Here is a 16,921-nt window from a genome sequence, read left to right on the forward strand (position 1 = left end):
TCAGGGTTTGTACTACTGAACATAACTGATGGCAAGAATTTTGGAAATCTATCTATCTATGGAGCCCCCAGTAGTGCAGCGTGTTAAACTGCTGAGCTGCTGAACTGGTTGAATCTGGGAAGTGGGGTGAGCTCCTACTGTTAGCCCCAGCTTCTCCCAACATAGCAGTTTGAAAACATGCAAATGTGAGATCAACTGCTTCAGTGGGAAGGTAACAGAGCTTCGTGCAGTCATGCTGGCCACATGACCTTGGAGGCATCTACAGACAACACCAGCTCTCCAGCTTAGAAATAGAGTTGAGCAGCACCCCCGAGAGTCAGACACGACTATACTTAATGTCAATGGGAAATCTTTACCATGTATCTGTGTGTGCGTGCAGCTATCACACATATATCCACTATTGCTAGTGTGTGAAGACCAGCATCTTTGTAATTTGGCTTATGTATCCTAATTCAGTCTGGAAAGCATTTGATTTAAATTATTGCAGCAATAATAAATAAAATTCTTCATGTATAAAGTATTCATTTGTGCACTTATGAAAATAGTGAATTGTTTTCTAAATGTTGCACCAATATTCTCCATCATGCAGCTGAGTGACTTCTGGTTGTTCGTTTGAGACAGCAAAACATCCAGTTACCAACAAAATTGGCTTCTGCTTCCGAATTAATATGCTTGTGTCAACAAGATAAGGACTCTGACAAGGCTGACTGCCTCCATGCTGAATCCCATGTAGAAAGGAATACAGTTGGCTTTATGTATAGCTTGAATATATCCCTATTATTATTATTATTATTATTATTATTATTATTATTATTATTAAAAAAACAAGACATATTATATAAGGGAGACCACTTTGTTACATCTTTGTATAGCATGGTATCCACAGGGGGTCCTGGAACCAAACCTGAGATTATTATAATGCTCCATTGTACATACTTTATAGGGTTCCTTAGTATCGTCTGTATCTACAGCACTTCACAGAATAACAAAAAGCCCTCCCAAAGGCACACATTTTGATAAAGTGAAGTGCTGCAATCTATATAAAATGCTATGCAACATAGAATCTCTCTTGTCCTCCCTTGCAGCTCAAGAGTAGAATGGATTTTTCTAGCTCCCTGTTACTGTCAGGTGTGCAATACATAAGGTCCTACATGTGGATGCAGCTGCCATGCTTCTCCTTAAGTCCACATCTGCAGATATTAATGCTCAATTCCTGTGGCAGTGAGGAAATAACAGACTATTCACAGCCTCAAGTGACTTCAGAATTCAGGAAGTAACTATGCAAAACATACATCTCTGACCAGCAAGAATGGTGCTCTTAGGGTTTTTTTTTTTTTTAAAAAAAAAGTACTAGTCCTTTCAAGAGGAGTCAGGTCAATGCAGATGAATTACTTAGCATTGTGCATTTCCTGCTTAAAACATGTGATTCAGTGTCTTCTACTAGACACTTCCTCATCTATTTCCAGGACAACCCTAGAAAGAGCAATTAATTTGTTCTGGGGGTGATCCAACTGTGGATAATACTAGATCACTGGTTCTCAACCTATGGATCCACAGATGTTTTGGCCTTGCAGCTTCAAAGCTTGGCTGGTTGCTGCCTTGGGGGGGGGGATCCTTTGTTAGGAGGTGTTAGCTGACTCTGGTTGATTCTTGACTTGAATTCCTCTGTTTTTGAATGTTGTTCCTTATTTAACATTTTGATTTTTGAGTTTTGTAATACTGGTAGCCAGATTTTGTTCATTTTCATGGTTTCCTTCTGGAGCATGGCCACACAGTCCAGGAAACTCGCAGAAACCCAGTTATTCTGGCCATGATTTTGAGTAGGAAAATCTAGAGGAGAGCAATGAGGCAGATGCTATGACTGCAAAATACCCCCCACAAATATACACTTAACATTGCCAGTGATTAACACATCATTCTGAAGAATGTTTTGAGTTTATTATTTAAATTATGGTATGGCACTTAGCAGCAGAAATAATAACATGGCTTTGAAATCAGAAGGAAGAAAGATTTCAAAGCCTAGATTCTGTTGAGATACTTTTCCACATTGAAAGCCCTTTATTATTTATACTTAACTGAAGAACTTTTATCAACATTTTTAATTTTAGTATTGCAATAATGTTGGTGTCAACCTCTTTAATTTCAAATTCTTCTTTATTTTTACATTCTTTCAGCAAAATTATAGTTTCAGTGTACTAATCAGATAAATAATTACAACAGGTAATAATGGAACATAATCCTACCTACACCAGATTTATTGTACAAGTTCTCATGATTTTTTTTTACAAATATTAAATAATTTACATGGCATTATCAAAAGTATTACAATTTACAAAAGAAAGCATGAACTAAAAATCAGACATCTCATGTGCCACAGTGTGAGACAAAAAAAGCTTAACATTGCAGCACCATTTAATATGTAATTTAAAAAAATTCCACTGTATACCAAAATATTTAACAAGTTCTAATGGTTTCAATAAAGGCTCATGAAAAAAAACAATAACAACAAAACAAAAAGCTGAAGCAGGGTAGGGTAACTTTTGAAAATATGAGTTTTGGTGTCAGTTTTAAACACTGCAAGTAAAGTATTTTGCTAGGTAATGTCCATGCAAGTCTCCATGAAAGACATAAAAATGTCAAGAAAATATAAAGTAGGTTACAATGAAAGTTTTCTTTTGCAGCCATTTAATGGTTAGGATTACAATACTGTGCTGTGTCTCTTGGTAACTTTCAATAACCTGTGATGTAAAACCGCATTATATCTGTAACAAGATTTGACAAACAAGTATTAACCCCTGATAGAAATGAATGTCCATGGCAAGACAAGTACATGGCACTGCCAAGTATTTTAGAGCAACTTGTGTTCAAAAGATATTTGATCTCTTACCCAGTTTTGTATTAGTACACTGAAAAATGCCATCAATGGGAAACATAAAATTGAATGGATGCAATCCAAAGATATATGTGCATACACACACATACACAAATTTTACCAACCACAGTTCTAAGCTTTGGTTATATAAAGTGCAGTTTGGCCCTACAAATTCTATCACTGTACCATATACCATGTTTACAGCTTAGTCTCCAATTTTTTAAATAGTTGTTTTAGTTTTGCTAATAAAAGGCTCAGTATTTTTCAAAGATATGCAAATTAAATTTCTGTCTTACACAATTGAGGCTTGAACAAGATATTCAATAGACTGAGTTCTCACTGAACTTTTGCAAAGCACACAAAAGACACACTATGTATTAGAAAAGTGTTAGGACAGAAGGAATTTTGTTAATCTTTCCCTTGACACTTACTTACCCTCCGCTCCGCCCATCCTCAAATTCCCCTCCCCAAATTACTTTCCTCCAGACCCAAGAAGTTGATGCTCATTTAGTGTGTCAATGGAAACGGTTTAGGTCAGTGGTTGTCAACCTTTGGGCCTCCAGGTGTCTTGGACTTGAGCTCCCACAGTTCCTAACAGTTAGTAAGCTGGATGAGATTTCTGGGAATTGAGGTTCAAAACACATGGAGGCCCAAAGGTTGGGAACCACTGGTTTAGTTGATGGGAGATTACAAGAAATAAGAGATGTATCATGGAACTATTCAAAATATCTCTTGCTCAGCACTTTTCTATTGAAAACTATGCCTCTTTCCACTGCAATAGTTCTATTCGGCAAAGCTTATTCAGCACTGATGCAGATTCTCAGATTCAGATCTATTGTAGGTCATTGTGAGTTTGGCCCAGATCATGACTAAAATACATATATTGCATTTATAAGCTGCTATAAATAACCTCCAAACTACAGTAGCTGCACAAGTAAATCACATTTTATCCCATAACATTCAGTATATGATTCTTGCTAGCAAAAATTGAATTCAGGCGTGCTCTTACCACATTGGTAGTTATCTCCTTGGGCATAAAGGAATGACTTCCACTACTATATCTCACAAAGGTACATCCTGATTGCATGACACATCAACAATAAAATGCCACCAATAAGTAGCTTAGATAAAAACTGTGGCTGGAAATATAGTACATATGGCATACGTGTATGTGTGTATGAATTCACCATGCCGTTAATCTCTTCCTCATACTTTTTGCTGTATAAAGTTTTCAAGTTTTATGATAATACATGCTGTACACTCCATCACTCTCATAGCAACCTCAGAAGTGAACCTGTCATTTGGAATCTGTGGAAAAGGGAGGAGGTCTGGATAACGAGTTTTTAAGCTATCTACTCCATAGGCCTCCAATGTGTGGACATCATTTGTAAGACCTTCAAGTTGCTGGCTGTATTCTTCAATTTTTTGTGCTAGAGCAGCTGGTTTTACATCCTTATCTGACTTGCCCCTTACAGCATAATCAGCAGCAATCAATGCTAACTTGGTAGACAAGTAACATTTAAAGCACACCCATTCGTTGGCATTCTTATGAAGATCATTTCTCGCAGCTGAAAAGTTGGATCTAGCTTGCCTCAACCACCTACGTGCTTCAACAGGATTTCCAACAGACTTGAATGTAGGTGGCACAAAAAAACGCTGAGAATATGAAGGACCCGTTGAAGGTGGGCATTTTTCTTTAGACTGCTGTCTTTCAGATTTGTGACTTGTTGCTTCCTGATTCCATGAAGTATAAAATCTCTGAAATGAAAATTTGTCTGATTGAAATCGAGAAGTTGAGGTTGAAAATGTTCGCCTGGATGCTCTATCCACATTTTGGTCTAGAAAAGATTGTTTTTCTAACCTATTGATCTCATTTTGTAAATGCTTGAAAACCTCATTGGCGAGATCAAGGTTCTCTGCATTTTTGTCTGGGTGCCACTTAAGATACAGTCTTCTTATAATTTTTTTCCTCTCAGATTCTGGAAGTTTCCAAGCTTGCTCCAGCACTGATGTAACTTCCCGTAAAATTTCTTTCAAAGAATTTGCTTTAATCTTTTTGGGAGAATGATGTTTGGATGATGATGTTGGTGATGATGGTGACGATGATTTGTGACTCTCCCTTCCAGGAAAAAGAGGAGGAACTGTGCGCGCTCCATGGGCTGGAAACTCTGTAGGACTCGTTGGAGTAGATGGTGCACTATCTCTGCTCTGAGAACTTTCATCAGGTCTTGAGAATTTGTATAAGTCAAGGGAGCTTACTATCTTATATTCACTATATCCAATGTCAATCTGATAAATTTTGCCTAAGAAACTGGAATTTTCCTCATCTTCCCTTTCCACTTCCTGTACTATGATGGCGTATGTATAGGTTGGATGATATGATCCATAGATATCGCTTCCTTCAGCATCAACAAGGTAACCAACATATTCACCTGGATAAAAAACATTCATTGGATCCATAAGAAGGGTATAATGGATTTCTGGAGGTATAGGTGTTCCAGGATTGGGTAATTCAAGTTTTGAGGGTTCTGAAGAGTCATACTTCACACCTAAACTATCAAGTTTCTCACTGATTCTATAAATATCATTGCAGCCCAGCATAGCAATTAAATAGGAAGTATCAGAAATGAGATTATCAGTTGCAGATTTCAGAGTCATTGCTAATGCCAAAAGAAAATTTATGTCTTTGCTGTCTGAGTGTTGTATATAGAGCAATATTACAGCATTTCCATATCTCTTTAAAAAGGCAAAAGTTTCGCTTTTGCTATGAGGTATAGGAGCAAACCCTTTAACTCTCAATGTTGTCTGTAGCTTCTCGAAACAAGAAACTTTCAAACCTTCTCTCAAAGTCTTGCAAAGTTTTATGGCTTTTTCTTCATTGGCTAGAAAAGCATTGTCATTTTCATGCTTCATAATTCTAATAAGTCCTGTGATGAACTGTTCAGAAGACAGCAGTAATTGGAGTCTCCCCTGAAGAGAACAAAGTGCTCCAAACTGACAAATTTTTGGTGACTCTTCATCCAATTGCTCTTCCAGAATACTGCTGAGTAGACGAGGTCTAAGCTTCTGAGGAAACAGCATTATCAATTTAGTGTGAAAGCCATGGTCTTTTCCTAAGTAACACTGGCTAAGATCAACCAACATTTGGACACCTATGTTTCCTTGTATTCTACTTTTGTAATGAGGTGCATCATCAAAAACTAAAATGCTAGATTTTACTAATCTTCCATTTTGACTTGGAAGATAAAGAGCCAGATCTCTCACATTTTCAAGTTCACTTCTCACCTTTACGGAATCATTTTGAAGGCTTTTAAATAGACCAGAAACAACTCGCTTGACAGTACGCATTTCATTGGGGTCAAGTTGTTTTCCCTCAGAGTTCTTGAATATACGACTCAGAACCTCAACATACTGTTTTGTTGAAATCACATCTTCAGTTCCTAAGTGTTTAAATAATTGGTGGAATGTACCAAGTTCTAATGGAAGCTTGTACAAATAAGGTTTAAAATCAGATTCATATTCAAGATTTATTACCACTTCTTCTGGCTTCAAGAGCTTCCAGCCTTCCTCAACCATCACAAAAGCAACCCCACGAAGTTGAAACCGGAATTCTCTTTTCTCTGCATTAAGAAATTCATAAATGCTCCTTAAAACCTTGACTCTTGTTTTCACCATATCCTCATCTAAAGTCGTTATGTTACATATATTTCTGCAATTATTTATGACTTTGTCCAAAGGAGGATCCAAGTTGACACTAAGCATAGTCAAAACCTGTTCAAGTTGTTCTTGGGGACCAAGACTGCTTCCTTCTTGCTCTTTGATACTTAAAGGTGTTGCTTTCTCTGGAAGAATAGGGCATGAAGTCCACAGAAGCTGCAAAACATCCGTTTGTTTGAATTTAGGGTTGACTTGGGCTCCACTGAACTTTATAAGAGGTAGTGTTCCATTAACCTCTTGATACTGTGGATGGAATCTTACAATTTCTGCAGGAGCCCGTTCAGGACATAAGAATGCAATTGAAGATAGTTCTTTAAGGAAGTTTCCGGAAAATAAATCAGTTCTCTCTTGAAAAATGTGATGAAGGAGGACATCCACTGTATTTTGCAAGGTATCCTTAGTCCAGTTTTCAGTGTTGGCTCTCATGCTGATTTCTTTAGCAAACTGTAGCAACTGCTGCTGGGAAATTATGTATTTTAGTCCCATATTTCGAAGAAAAGCTACCCATGATGTGAGGAATGCAGCACGATTTTTAGGTTTTGTGAGTTGTTCCAGTTTCTTAAAGAAATCTTGAGGTATGAAGAGTTTTTCAGGGAGCATAACTTCAAAGACTCGTACTGTCCTATCATAAAAATGCTTTGCAGGTTTTAATCTATTACATGAATCATGAATGATCAAGAAGCTCTCTAACTTTTCAAACAACTGCTCCTTTATTTCTGATGATTCTTCAATACTACAGAGCCTATTTTTTAAGTAAATCAGGTGTTCTAGTTTTGCATCATAAGACAGACTTTCGATCTTTGGTAAAAGGTGCTTCAAGTAAACTTCAAGGTCATCTACTGGAACACAACCTAGCAAAGTGTACAAATCTTTTAGATGGATTTTCTCTTCAAGAAAGGCAGCTGAAGTCGATTGTGTCCATCTATCCACTTCAACAGAGGGAATACTTCTTGTAAGTACATGACATGATCCACATTTTGAAATGTTTATGTATCGCCCACTTATAGATTTGTAACATGGAAGGGACCGCAAAATTTTAACGTCATCCTCAGATGTTAAATGGTTTAGATTACAATTGAAATACATCAAGAGGGCTTCAAAATCATTCTCAGCTAATTTTTCTGTCTTAAATGTTGATGTCTGTACCATGTAATGAATAGCTCTCAAAATGCTTGAAGGATTATCTATATTTGCTGTATGAGCAGACAACAAAGGCACTAGAGCATTGTCTTTGGAGCAAATTTTGTTCAATGCAAGTTGAATGCAACCAGTTTTCATTAAAGCATGGAAAACTTTATCAGTCTGAGAATTTGGGAAGAGAGCTATATGCATAAGACTAAGAGGAAGCAAGACGTCACAGTCTGGAACAACAAGCTGATTAGAGGAGACAGTAAATTTTGCACCTGGAAGCAGTGCCCAATCTTTCAATGTATCAACAACATCCTCAAATGTTGGTTTTACATCATCCTGATCATCCTTGGCATGTAGGGATTCACTGATAAAATGCCATGCGTTTTTAAGCCAGGATTCACTGGCAAAGTTCTCCTTCCATCTTATACAACCTCTTGCTTTGTATTCTCTTGGTAACACAGATGACAACAGATCAGCAAAGCTGCTGATATCAAACACTTTTGCTACGCTGCATTTAAGTAAAATATTGCTGTATCGCAAATAGAGTGTGTTCATAAACAGATCTTTGCGAGATGGAATCAATTCATGATAGGTTGTTAAGAACTTCGGACGTTTTGAATCAAAAACCTGCAACACACTATCAAGTGTAATAAGCAAAGGTAATCCTTCAATGTGGATTTCATTTTCTTCTGCATCTTTGAAACAATAGTCAACAAGGAGCTTTAGACTGTGGAAAAGTTTCAAATTTGTTTGCTGAAGGCGGCAAGGCAATTTCCCAATGTGGCAATTAGAATCCGGAGAGGAAAATGTCAACAAAAATGATCGAACATCAGCAGGAGTCACATAGCTCACAGGAATGTCTGCATCCACAAGACAGTGATAAAGATTTGCAGTTTCATCACAGCTGTAAATCAAGTTAAATCCGATTTCTAAAAGGAGATGCTTTAATCTGTACACATTTTCTGCTACTGTTTTGCGTGTTGTGATGTTATATTCTACATTTTTGAGTTGATGCAACTCATCTTGCAATAGATTGTCAAAGAATGGTCTCATTTTGTTTGCAGTAGACATATTAATCCAAGTAATGATAACTGCAGAATGCAAATCAGAGCCATCCACATTTGGTGCTCGTACAACAGGTAGAAGACGTTTTGATTCCTCGTGAATGCAGCTGTAAACAGCTTTCACTAAACAATACCAATCAGGTTGTAGATCAAGTCTGTTAACAGGGAAAAATGATAGAAACTTCTTCAAAGTGTCTTTCACAGCATGCATAGATGTGTTCTGTAGTACCGACACAGTTGGATCAGTCCCTTGAAAGTAGCGTTTTTTCAACTGAATCAGAAGTTCAACATAAGCTGGTGCTATCAGTGCTGTCATTAAACTGTTATTCCAGTCACTTCGCACTCCAACTCCATTATCATCACGCCACAAATTTCGTCTGGCAGAATCAAGGGCAAAGTGTCCATTCACATGAAATGGCAACCCAGTTTCCAAAGACAAAGGTAAGAAGCAAAATGCCCGATGAGGTTTTTTATAATTGTGAGTAATGCATGCAGCAACTCCTCCTCGAGGAAAGAGAGTAATGTCTTCGTTCTTGTGTGCTGATATAACACTCTTAGATACTTTTTCAATGGATGAAAAACCTGACCTGTTACAAATTAACCAAGAAGTAAGATTACCTTCAGAGTCTTCGATATCCATAGTGTAAGTGATCTGTTGCACAGGTATTTCACTGAGCTGCTTTTTCTTAGTTACACTGTCAATTACAGAAGCATGGAATTGCTTTCGTTTTAGTCTGTCTCCATCCGTAATCTTGCCAGTGACAGAATACAACACATTGAGTGTCCCTGTGGCTTTTTCTATTTCACAAATAGAAATTTTTTCCATGTGATTCAAAAACATCAAAAGTTCTGCTCCATCTGAACGCAACTTATCAAGAAGATTTTGCACCATTCTGTCAGAACATGGCACAGGGGAGATTTCTGAAACTTTTGCCATTTCTCCATTTCGAAGTGGAAATCTAAACATAGTGCAGTTTTCTAGTTTAAAGTGATCTCCTAAATAGAGATCCAATACATCAGAGAATTGTGTTCGGAAATCAGCATCCAAGTCTCTAAACATGCGTCCAGGACTAAGAGATGTTGCACCTGGTGCATATCTTGCATGAGGATCAAAGATACAAAGTATATCATTGCCAGAAACGAAGGAGGGACAGTCTGTTAAGTGATACACAGAATTGAATCCTATACCATACTGACCAGTTTTACATGGATTGCCTTCTTTAGTACCTTTTCCAAGGTTCTGAATTCCTCTAATGTCATCCTCGGTGAATGGCTGATTATTGTAAACACACAGTGCAGGCCCCTGAAGTGGTGCCCATTTATCATCAAATATTCTATCCGTTGAATGTTGCCGAGGATCAAACACAAAGCAGATTTCTGTAGCTTTTGCATCATCCGCATTCTGAAGGAGCTCTTTCAGCATTTCTTTTTCTGAAGGATATGCATTAAGAATACTTTTAATTCTGCCTGTCAGTTTTTCTTTCTGTCCAAACTCAGTCCCAAGTGTAGTGAAACAGATATTAGATGCATATCGTTCTAAAGCTTTATGTCGTTTGGGTATAGCCCCAAGCTTTACTGCTACTTCTCTTGGAATGTCAGGATGACAGTATTTTACACTTGTATCTTTAACTTTTATCCAAGGGCAGTCATTGTAACACAGAGAATTAGCAGGTAGAAGAGAAAGGCAAATATCTGGCAGCAAAATTTCACCATACTTTTTTTCACAAAGTTCTTGTTTCTTTTCCCTAATGAGACTCCATATTCCCTCACTAATTATTCTCCTACAAAGCTGAAAATTTTCTTCTGTCAATGGTTTGTTTTCCGTTTCCTGATTGACTGTCCCAAGCACTTGAGCAAAATCTTCCACTGTAAAAGCCTGACGTACACCTACACTTTCAAACAGTTCACGAAAACTATTTCTGTATTTATTTGGCAACTGATGGAGATAGGGTGCTGCCTCAAAGTTTAAATGAAATGACACACTTGTGGGATCAACATAGCCATCTTCAACCAGAATGAAACCATAGTTTTTCAATTCCTCTACAATGATGGTTTTTGTTGCTCCATTTTGGAGCAATGCTTCATGGAGGTACTTATAGCAAGCATTAGTAATGTTTTCCTGATACAAAGTAATACCATCAAAATGTTTTGCAACTTCTTTCAACTGGTTTATTACCATATTGGCAGTTGGTTTCTTAAGCAAGCCCAAAAAATCTTTGACTGCCAGTGAAATGTTCCCACATCCTTTGAAAGAATGGGAATTTTCATTAAGAATTGGTTTCAACAGACAAACTATATCCTGATAATCAGCAGTAAAAAGATCCACTGCTGAAAACATTGTTTCCGATCCAAAATCATTACCCTTCCAGTGTAAGGAGAAACCAGCCGGTTTTGTTAGAAATGGAAGAAAAGGTATAGTTTGAAACTTTGCAGAGAATTCCTTAGCTTTAGGATCTCTGCACCTAAGCTTTTCATCTATGAGACTTAATAGTATACTACTTCGGAGACAAGCTGCAGCATGATCAGTTGTGTTGATTTCTTCTACAGATTCTGCTCGTTCAACCAGATCTTCCCATAAAATATCATCTTTAGCCATGCCTAATTGAACTAATTTAACCAAAATTACTGGATTAAGGTAGTCCTGACTAGTGCCATGGGGAAACCTTCCATCTTCTTTATTATACAATTTCGCAACTCGGCCTTCAGGATGGATCAATCTAGAAGGTTCAACTAGGGGATGACCAGTCAAAGAACAAGGGATACATGGTGTAATACAAAGAATTTCTGAGAACTCATTAACCTTCTCACTTAGTACATAATGCATTAAAGGATCACGGAGCTCTGCTTCAATCTCTTGAATATTTGGAAAAAACACTTCAAAGAAGAACTGTCTTTCTGAAAAAGTATTCTCTAGTAGCACTTGTTTACACCCTGCTTCTTCAAAGCCTTCTTTCACCCAAGAGGGGAGGTCTACAGCACAGAGATTTTTTGAGCCTGTTTTTTTAAGGTATTTCAGAAAAATCTGAAAGGCTGAAGTTCCTATGTCTGGACGTTTCAAGAGTGAATCATCTAGGAATCTCACATTCTTCATGGATACCCAAGACAAACCATCCGAAAACACTCTGATCCCTTCTTTACCTTTCATATGAGCTATTTCCTCATAAAAGCCTTGACATATCACTGAAAAATCATCATGTACTAAGTCAGGATCAGGCCACACTGCACAGTAACTGTAGTCCTCTAGCTCACCACAAACTGCCATGTCACGTAAAACCACAAGCGCTTCCAAATAGGCTTTTACTATAACATGCCGCATGAATACTGTGTTCCACCTTCCTTTTGTATCTGTTTTCCATATCTCCTTTCTATTTGATGTAACAGCAAAAGAACCATTTATGTGAACGGGAAGACCTGTCTTGATTCGAAGAGGTAAATAGCAGAACACCTCTCCTAAACTGCTACAATTGGGTTTAACTGTCCATTTTCTATCCTGTTTCTCAGACAAAAAGACCCCTACAGAACCACATGGAACAAGTCCTAGTCTTCGACCACTTTCCTGTAATGAGAATTTTAAGGCCTCTCCTGTATCCATGCAAGAACATATAAGCCATGTTGTGGTATCTACAGTTTTTTGTGGTAATTCATCAGGTCTTTTTGTCTGTCCAGATTTTGCCATTTCAAAGAAAGAAACCGTGTCCTCTTCTGGTCCTCTAAAAACTGGGGAATGCAAATCAGCAATTCGCCGGAATACATGATGAAATTCTTCTACTGTTATCTGTAATATGCATGATGACTTTGGTGATTCAGCAGGAAGTTTTTTGGTGCTACTACTGCAGGTTTTCATAACTTTAGCAGCTTCCTTTAATACACTTGTAACAGGGGTTGTTATTGCTTTCGACACACAAAGATTTTTTTTAATAGTTACTGTCTCTTGAGCTGCATCAGGGTCGGTTTCCTCAGTTTTCAAGTACTTCAAAACCATTGAGTTTACACACTGCGTAAAGATTATCAGTCTATGCCCACAAATGCTAAACTCATCCACAAGTGAATAGATGTCTGCAGTATTGTAGGAAGTACTGCTAACTTCACTCACTTTAGCTTCCTGTTGCGTTCTAAATGAAAGTCTAAAAAGTGTCCCTTGATAACTGTAAGGTGCTTCCATCGTCAACGGCAGCTGACAACCAAATACACCTATAAATGGTTTGAACTGATTAGGAAACTTTCGAAGTCTTTTCTGCTGTTTGCTCCAATTAATTTTGATCCCAGGATTAGATTTATCTCTTATATGTTTACTAAGATGGTTGATGTTTGGATCAAACATGATCATGAACTCTCTACTCATAATGATGGGAATATCAGTGATGTGATAAACTGAGTTAAATCCCAAGCCAAATTTTCCAACTTTGTCAACTTCTGCTCTTTTTAGAGACTCGCCTAACCGGGTTATATTTAGGAAGTCAGTATCAGAAAATTCAGAATTGTTGAAAGACCACAGAGCTGGTCCATGAGAAGCTGCCATGCCTGGATCCAAAAGGTTTTCTCTTATGTCATTATTTCTTCTCATGTCAATCAAAAAATTGCACTCTGTTGCATTAGCATCATCAGCATTTTGAAGAAGTTCTTTGAAGATATCAGATACAGAAGGGTATTCCTCCAAAATATTTTTAATTCGTACTGTGAGAGGTTCTCTCTGACCCGACTGCTCAAAACCCATATTTTCTGGATTAATTAATCTGGTACTGAGGCATGGCACATTCAACCACTCTGCAGTTTTCATGGGAATGTCTTCGTGAACTAAAATTATTGGCTCCACAGAATCTTCAAGCAAATCATTTAGATCATCAACTTTGATATCGCAGTAGCAGCATTCATGGATTGGTTTCATGGTGAACCGGTAAGGTTTTTTGCTACAATGTATTGGAACAGGTGTATTTAGACTGGCTGGGATCTGGCATCTGTAAAGCCACCTTATAATATTCAACATAATATGAAGATTTTGCTTACTTTCATCTTCAGTAAGGGATTGTTCACTTCTGAGGTATATTTTCTGAATTACCATGGAAACATGGTCTGGGGTGAGCTGTTCAATTGATCCACAACATCTGAACAACTGATGGAATTTGGCCATGGTTTTTGGCACATTATGCAGATATGGCTGGAGATCAAGATCATGTACTGACTTTATCACCGCTTGAGACAGTGAACAAAAAGTTTTACCAGTCCAGACCCAGGGGAATTTCAAGGTTTTAAAAGCTTCTTTCCCTTCATCTAAATGATCATGCATGAAACCATATATCTCAAGCAAGATGTGCTGAAACTGATAATAGTCTTCATCACTAAATTTTTTTGAACTGTGCCAGTCTACTACTATTTTAAAGTGTTTTAACACTGATTTTATGCTAGGTTTGACTGAAATTCCTAGTGCCTTTTCAACACTTGTTTGGACACCTTCCACAAGGGGAACAGAGGAGCCCACCAATGTTGCTTGAGATAAATCACACATTTCTGGTGGTGAACACAAATTGCAATGATCGCCTTTCCAAGTTAACGAATTTGGATAATTTGGAGGTCTTTCCTTGCATGCTGGGATCCATTTAATTTTTTTCAATGAGGCTTTTGTTTCAGGTGAACGCAATAATGAACAACTTTTGTTCAAAATCATTAACAAAGTTCTGGCTTTTCTTTTAAGTGCATCATGATTTGTACCCGGACAGTCCCGCAAGTTCTCAATTTTATGAGCAAGACGCAAAATGTCTTTTTCTTCCAAGCTGCCCTCACCTTTTAGGCCTATTAATCTCAAAGAATGAAGAATATCTGGAGAGGCTTTAAAAGTAAGAGGAGGAAAGCAGTGTTCTTCTTCACCATAGAATAGATTCTGTAATACTTCCACTTCAGGATCAAAAAGTTCACTGGCTGATACCAATTTTCCTTCTGAAATCTGAATAAATTTTAGTGGTGTTAGCCAATCGAGCACTTCAGCATTTTCATTTTTCAAGAAAGTCAGATTTTCCAGAATCCATAGCATAATTTGTGTTGCTTCATCATTAGAATAAAAGTCACTCTGAATATCATTTAGAATAAACTTTACACAGTCTGTGCTCCTCAGCTGTTCAGCTTTTAGTATTTTTACTAAACGGATGGTAGCTTCGTCACTGCTGTCAACTAGAGAAACAGACAATTTTATACCAGGTGGAATTTTGGCAGTGTGATGCAGTACTTTACAACTTTTCAAGGTGGTAAAAGCAATGTCGTCATCAAGTGACTGTGGAATTCTCCTAAATATTACTAGCTCATGAATGACCTTCTTCTCTTTTTCAGTAATGTCCGTTAAACTAGCAAGGTAACTCCTAAGAGCATTTTTGTATGATGTGGAAAATGATTTAATCTGATTTGTCAGTTTCTGTAAGGAGAGCTTTTCCACAATCTGCAAAACTACGCTCGGTAATGGAGCATGTATGTATTTTTTCAAAAGTGGATGTTGTATAGCAGGGTCTAGTTTCTTAATCACAATTCCACCCAGTTGCTCAATGACATCAGGTAAAAATTCTGGAAGCTGTGTTTCTAATCCATCATCTAGAATAATGGGTGATGGTGTCCTTAACCTAATAAGTTCCACTATTTCTTCACCTTCATCCAGTAATGTCTTTGGAATAAGTGGCATGTCATCAAACATAGACAAGTCTCCAGAGAAATGTATATAGAGATTCTTCCACACCATTTTAAGCCATGAAACAGGTGGCTGGCTTTTGTCTTCAGAAAGTGGAAACCACTGCACCATGATCTCTCTTCTAGGCCATAAAGCATTCATCACTTCTTTGATGAGCCGTGCAAATCGTTCAGGATTCAGAAGCTGCAGCTGAGTGCATGGTCTTCCTGAAATAAAAATAACATCTATTAAAAGTGAAGTATAATTGGGAATAAAGCGCAGTCCAAAGAGAAACAGAACACAGCTATTTTAAATGTTTCCTGGAGAATAGGTTTGATATTACAATTATCTAGTTCATTTTACCAAAAGACATGGAATGAAATATATTTGGGAAACCTGATCAACGTGAATTATTTTAGCTGTAGCAAAGGCCTAAATTTAGCAAAGCTCTAAATCCTATTACTAATCACTAGATTTGAAGCAATTGAATTTACACAAATTGTTAATTCATCACTCAGTACCTGAGTCAATAGTTGACTCTAGTCAGAACTAGCCATTGGTTTTAGACAACTTTCAATAATTTTCTTGCAAGCTAGAATAAAACCATCTTGTTCTATCTTGCAATTTAGCACACTCCCACAGTTGCATTCATTAGAAGCAGATGACTACCATAGTCCACAAAGCAACATGGGGTAATGTTTGAAGGAAAAGCAATCTTTCTCTTTCAGATGTCCACCTTAATGCAATGAGCATGTTTGAGTGCACTGGGGAAGGCTGAGAGTAATGCTATCAGGTCATTAATCCCTGACAGACTCCTAGAAAGATGAAATGCTAAAGTGGGATATGACACATTCATCTTCTTTGGGGAATAGCAAAACAAAAGATAAACAATAGTTGTAATGATAAGGGTTGCAGAGAAACTTCAGAAACAACACTGCAGAACATCAGTGTCAGAGATGGTGTCAGAACACTGGCAGAGGATCTCTTACTAATAACTGGAGTTGCACTATAAGCTGACACTTGTTATGATGATTTACAATAAAAAATGAAGAAGAAATATTGCTGGAAGATGAGGGCCCCAGGTTGGAAGACATTCAACTACCTACTGAGGAAGAGCAAAGCAGAAGTACGAACAACACTGTGTCTAATGACACAAATGGACTTAAGCCAAAAAGATATTCACCTGCTGTTATGCTCAGATGTGAAAGGAAAGCAAGAATCTGAATTTATATAATGTGAACATGGAATGTGAGAGGTACCAATTGGAAAAATCTAGATATATAGTACATTTAAATATTGAAATACTTTGAGCAAGTGAGCTAAAGTGGGTTGGAAGAGAATACTTTCGAACAGATAATTGCATAATAGTCTCACCAAGAAAAGACACTTTGAAAATTAATAGTGAGGCCTGATGTAATAGAATCAGCCAGGGACCAAATATTATCACTAAAACTGTATAACAAATATGTTAATTTAGTCATAATCCATGTT

At 37.4% G+C, this 16,921-nt stretch overlaps 1 protein-coding gene across 4 annotated transcripts in view; it reads right to left on the bottom strand.

The window, feature by feature from the left end:
• Nucleotides 1-1,916: 1,916 nt before the first annotated feature.
• Nucleotides 1,917-16,921, bottom strand: part of SACS (sacsin molecular chaperone) — a 66,938-nt gene continuing 51,933 nt past the window's right edge. For all 4 annotated transcript variants that reach the window (XM_060770932.2, XM_067466574.1, XM_067466573.1 and 1 more), the window contains one exon: nt 1,917-15,657. In XM_060770932.2, the coding sequence (XP_060626915.2) occupies nt 4,079-15,657 (11,579 nt within the window). In that variant the 3' untranslated portion in view covers nt 1,917-4,078. The remainder of the gene's footprint in view (nt 15,658-16,921) is intronic.

The sequence above is a fragment of the Anolis sagrei genome, chromosome 3, assembly GCF_037176765.1.
Source record: "Anolis sagrei isolate rAnoSag1 chromosome 3, rAnoSag1.mat, whole genome shotgun sequence".
In the NCBI taxonomy this organism is placed as follows: Eukaryota; Metazoa; Chordata; class Lepidosauria; order Squamata; family Dactyloidae; genus Anolis; species Anolis sagrei.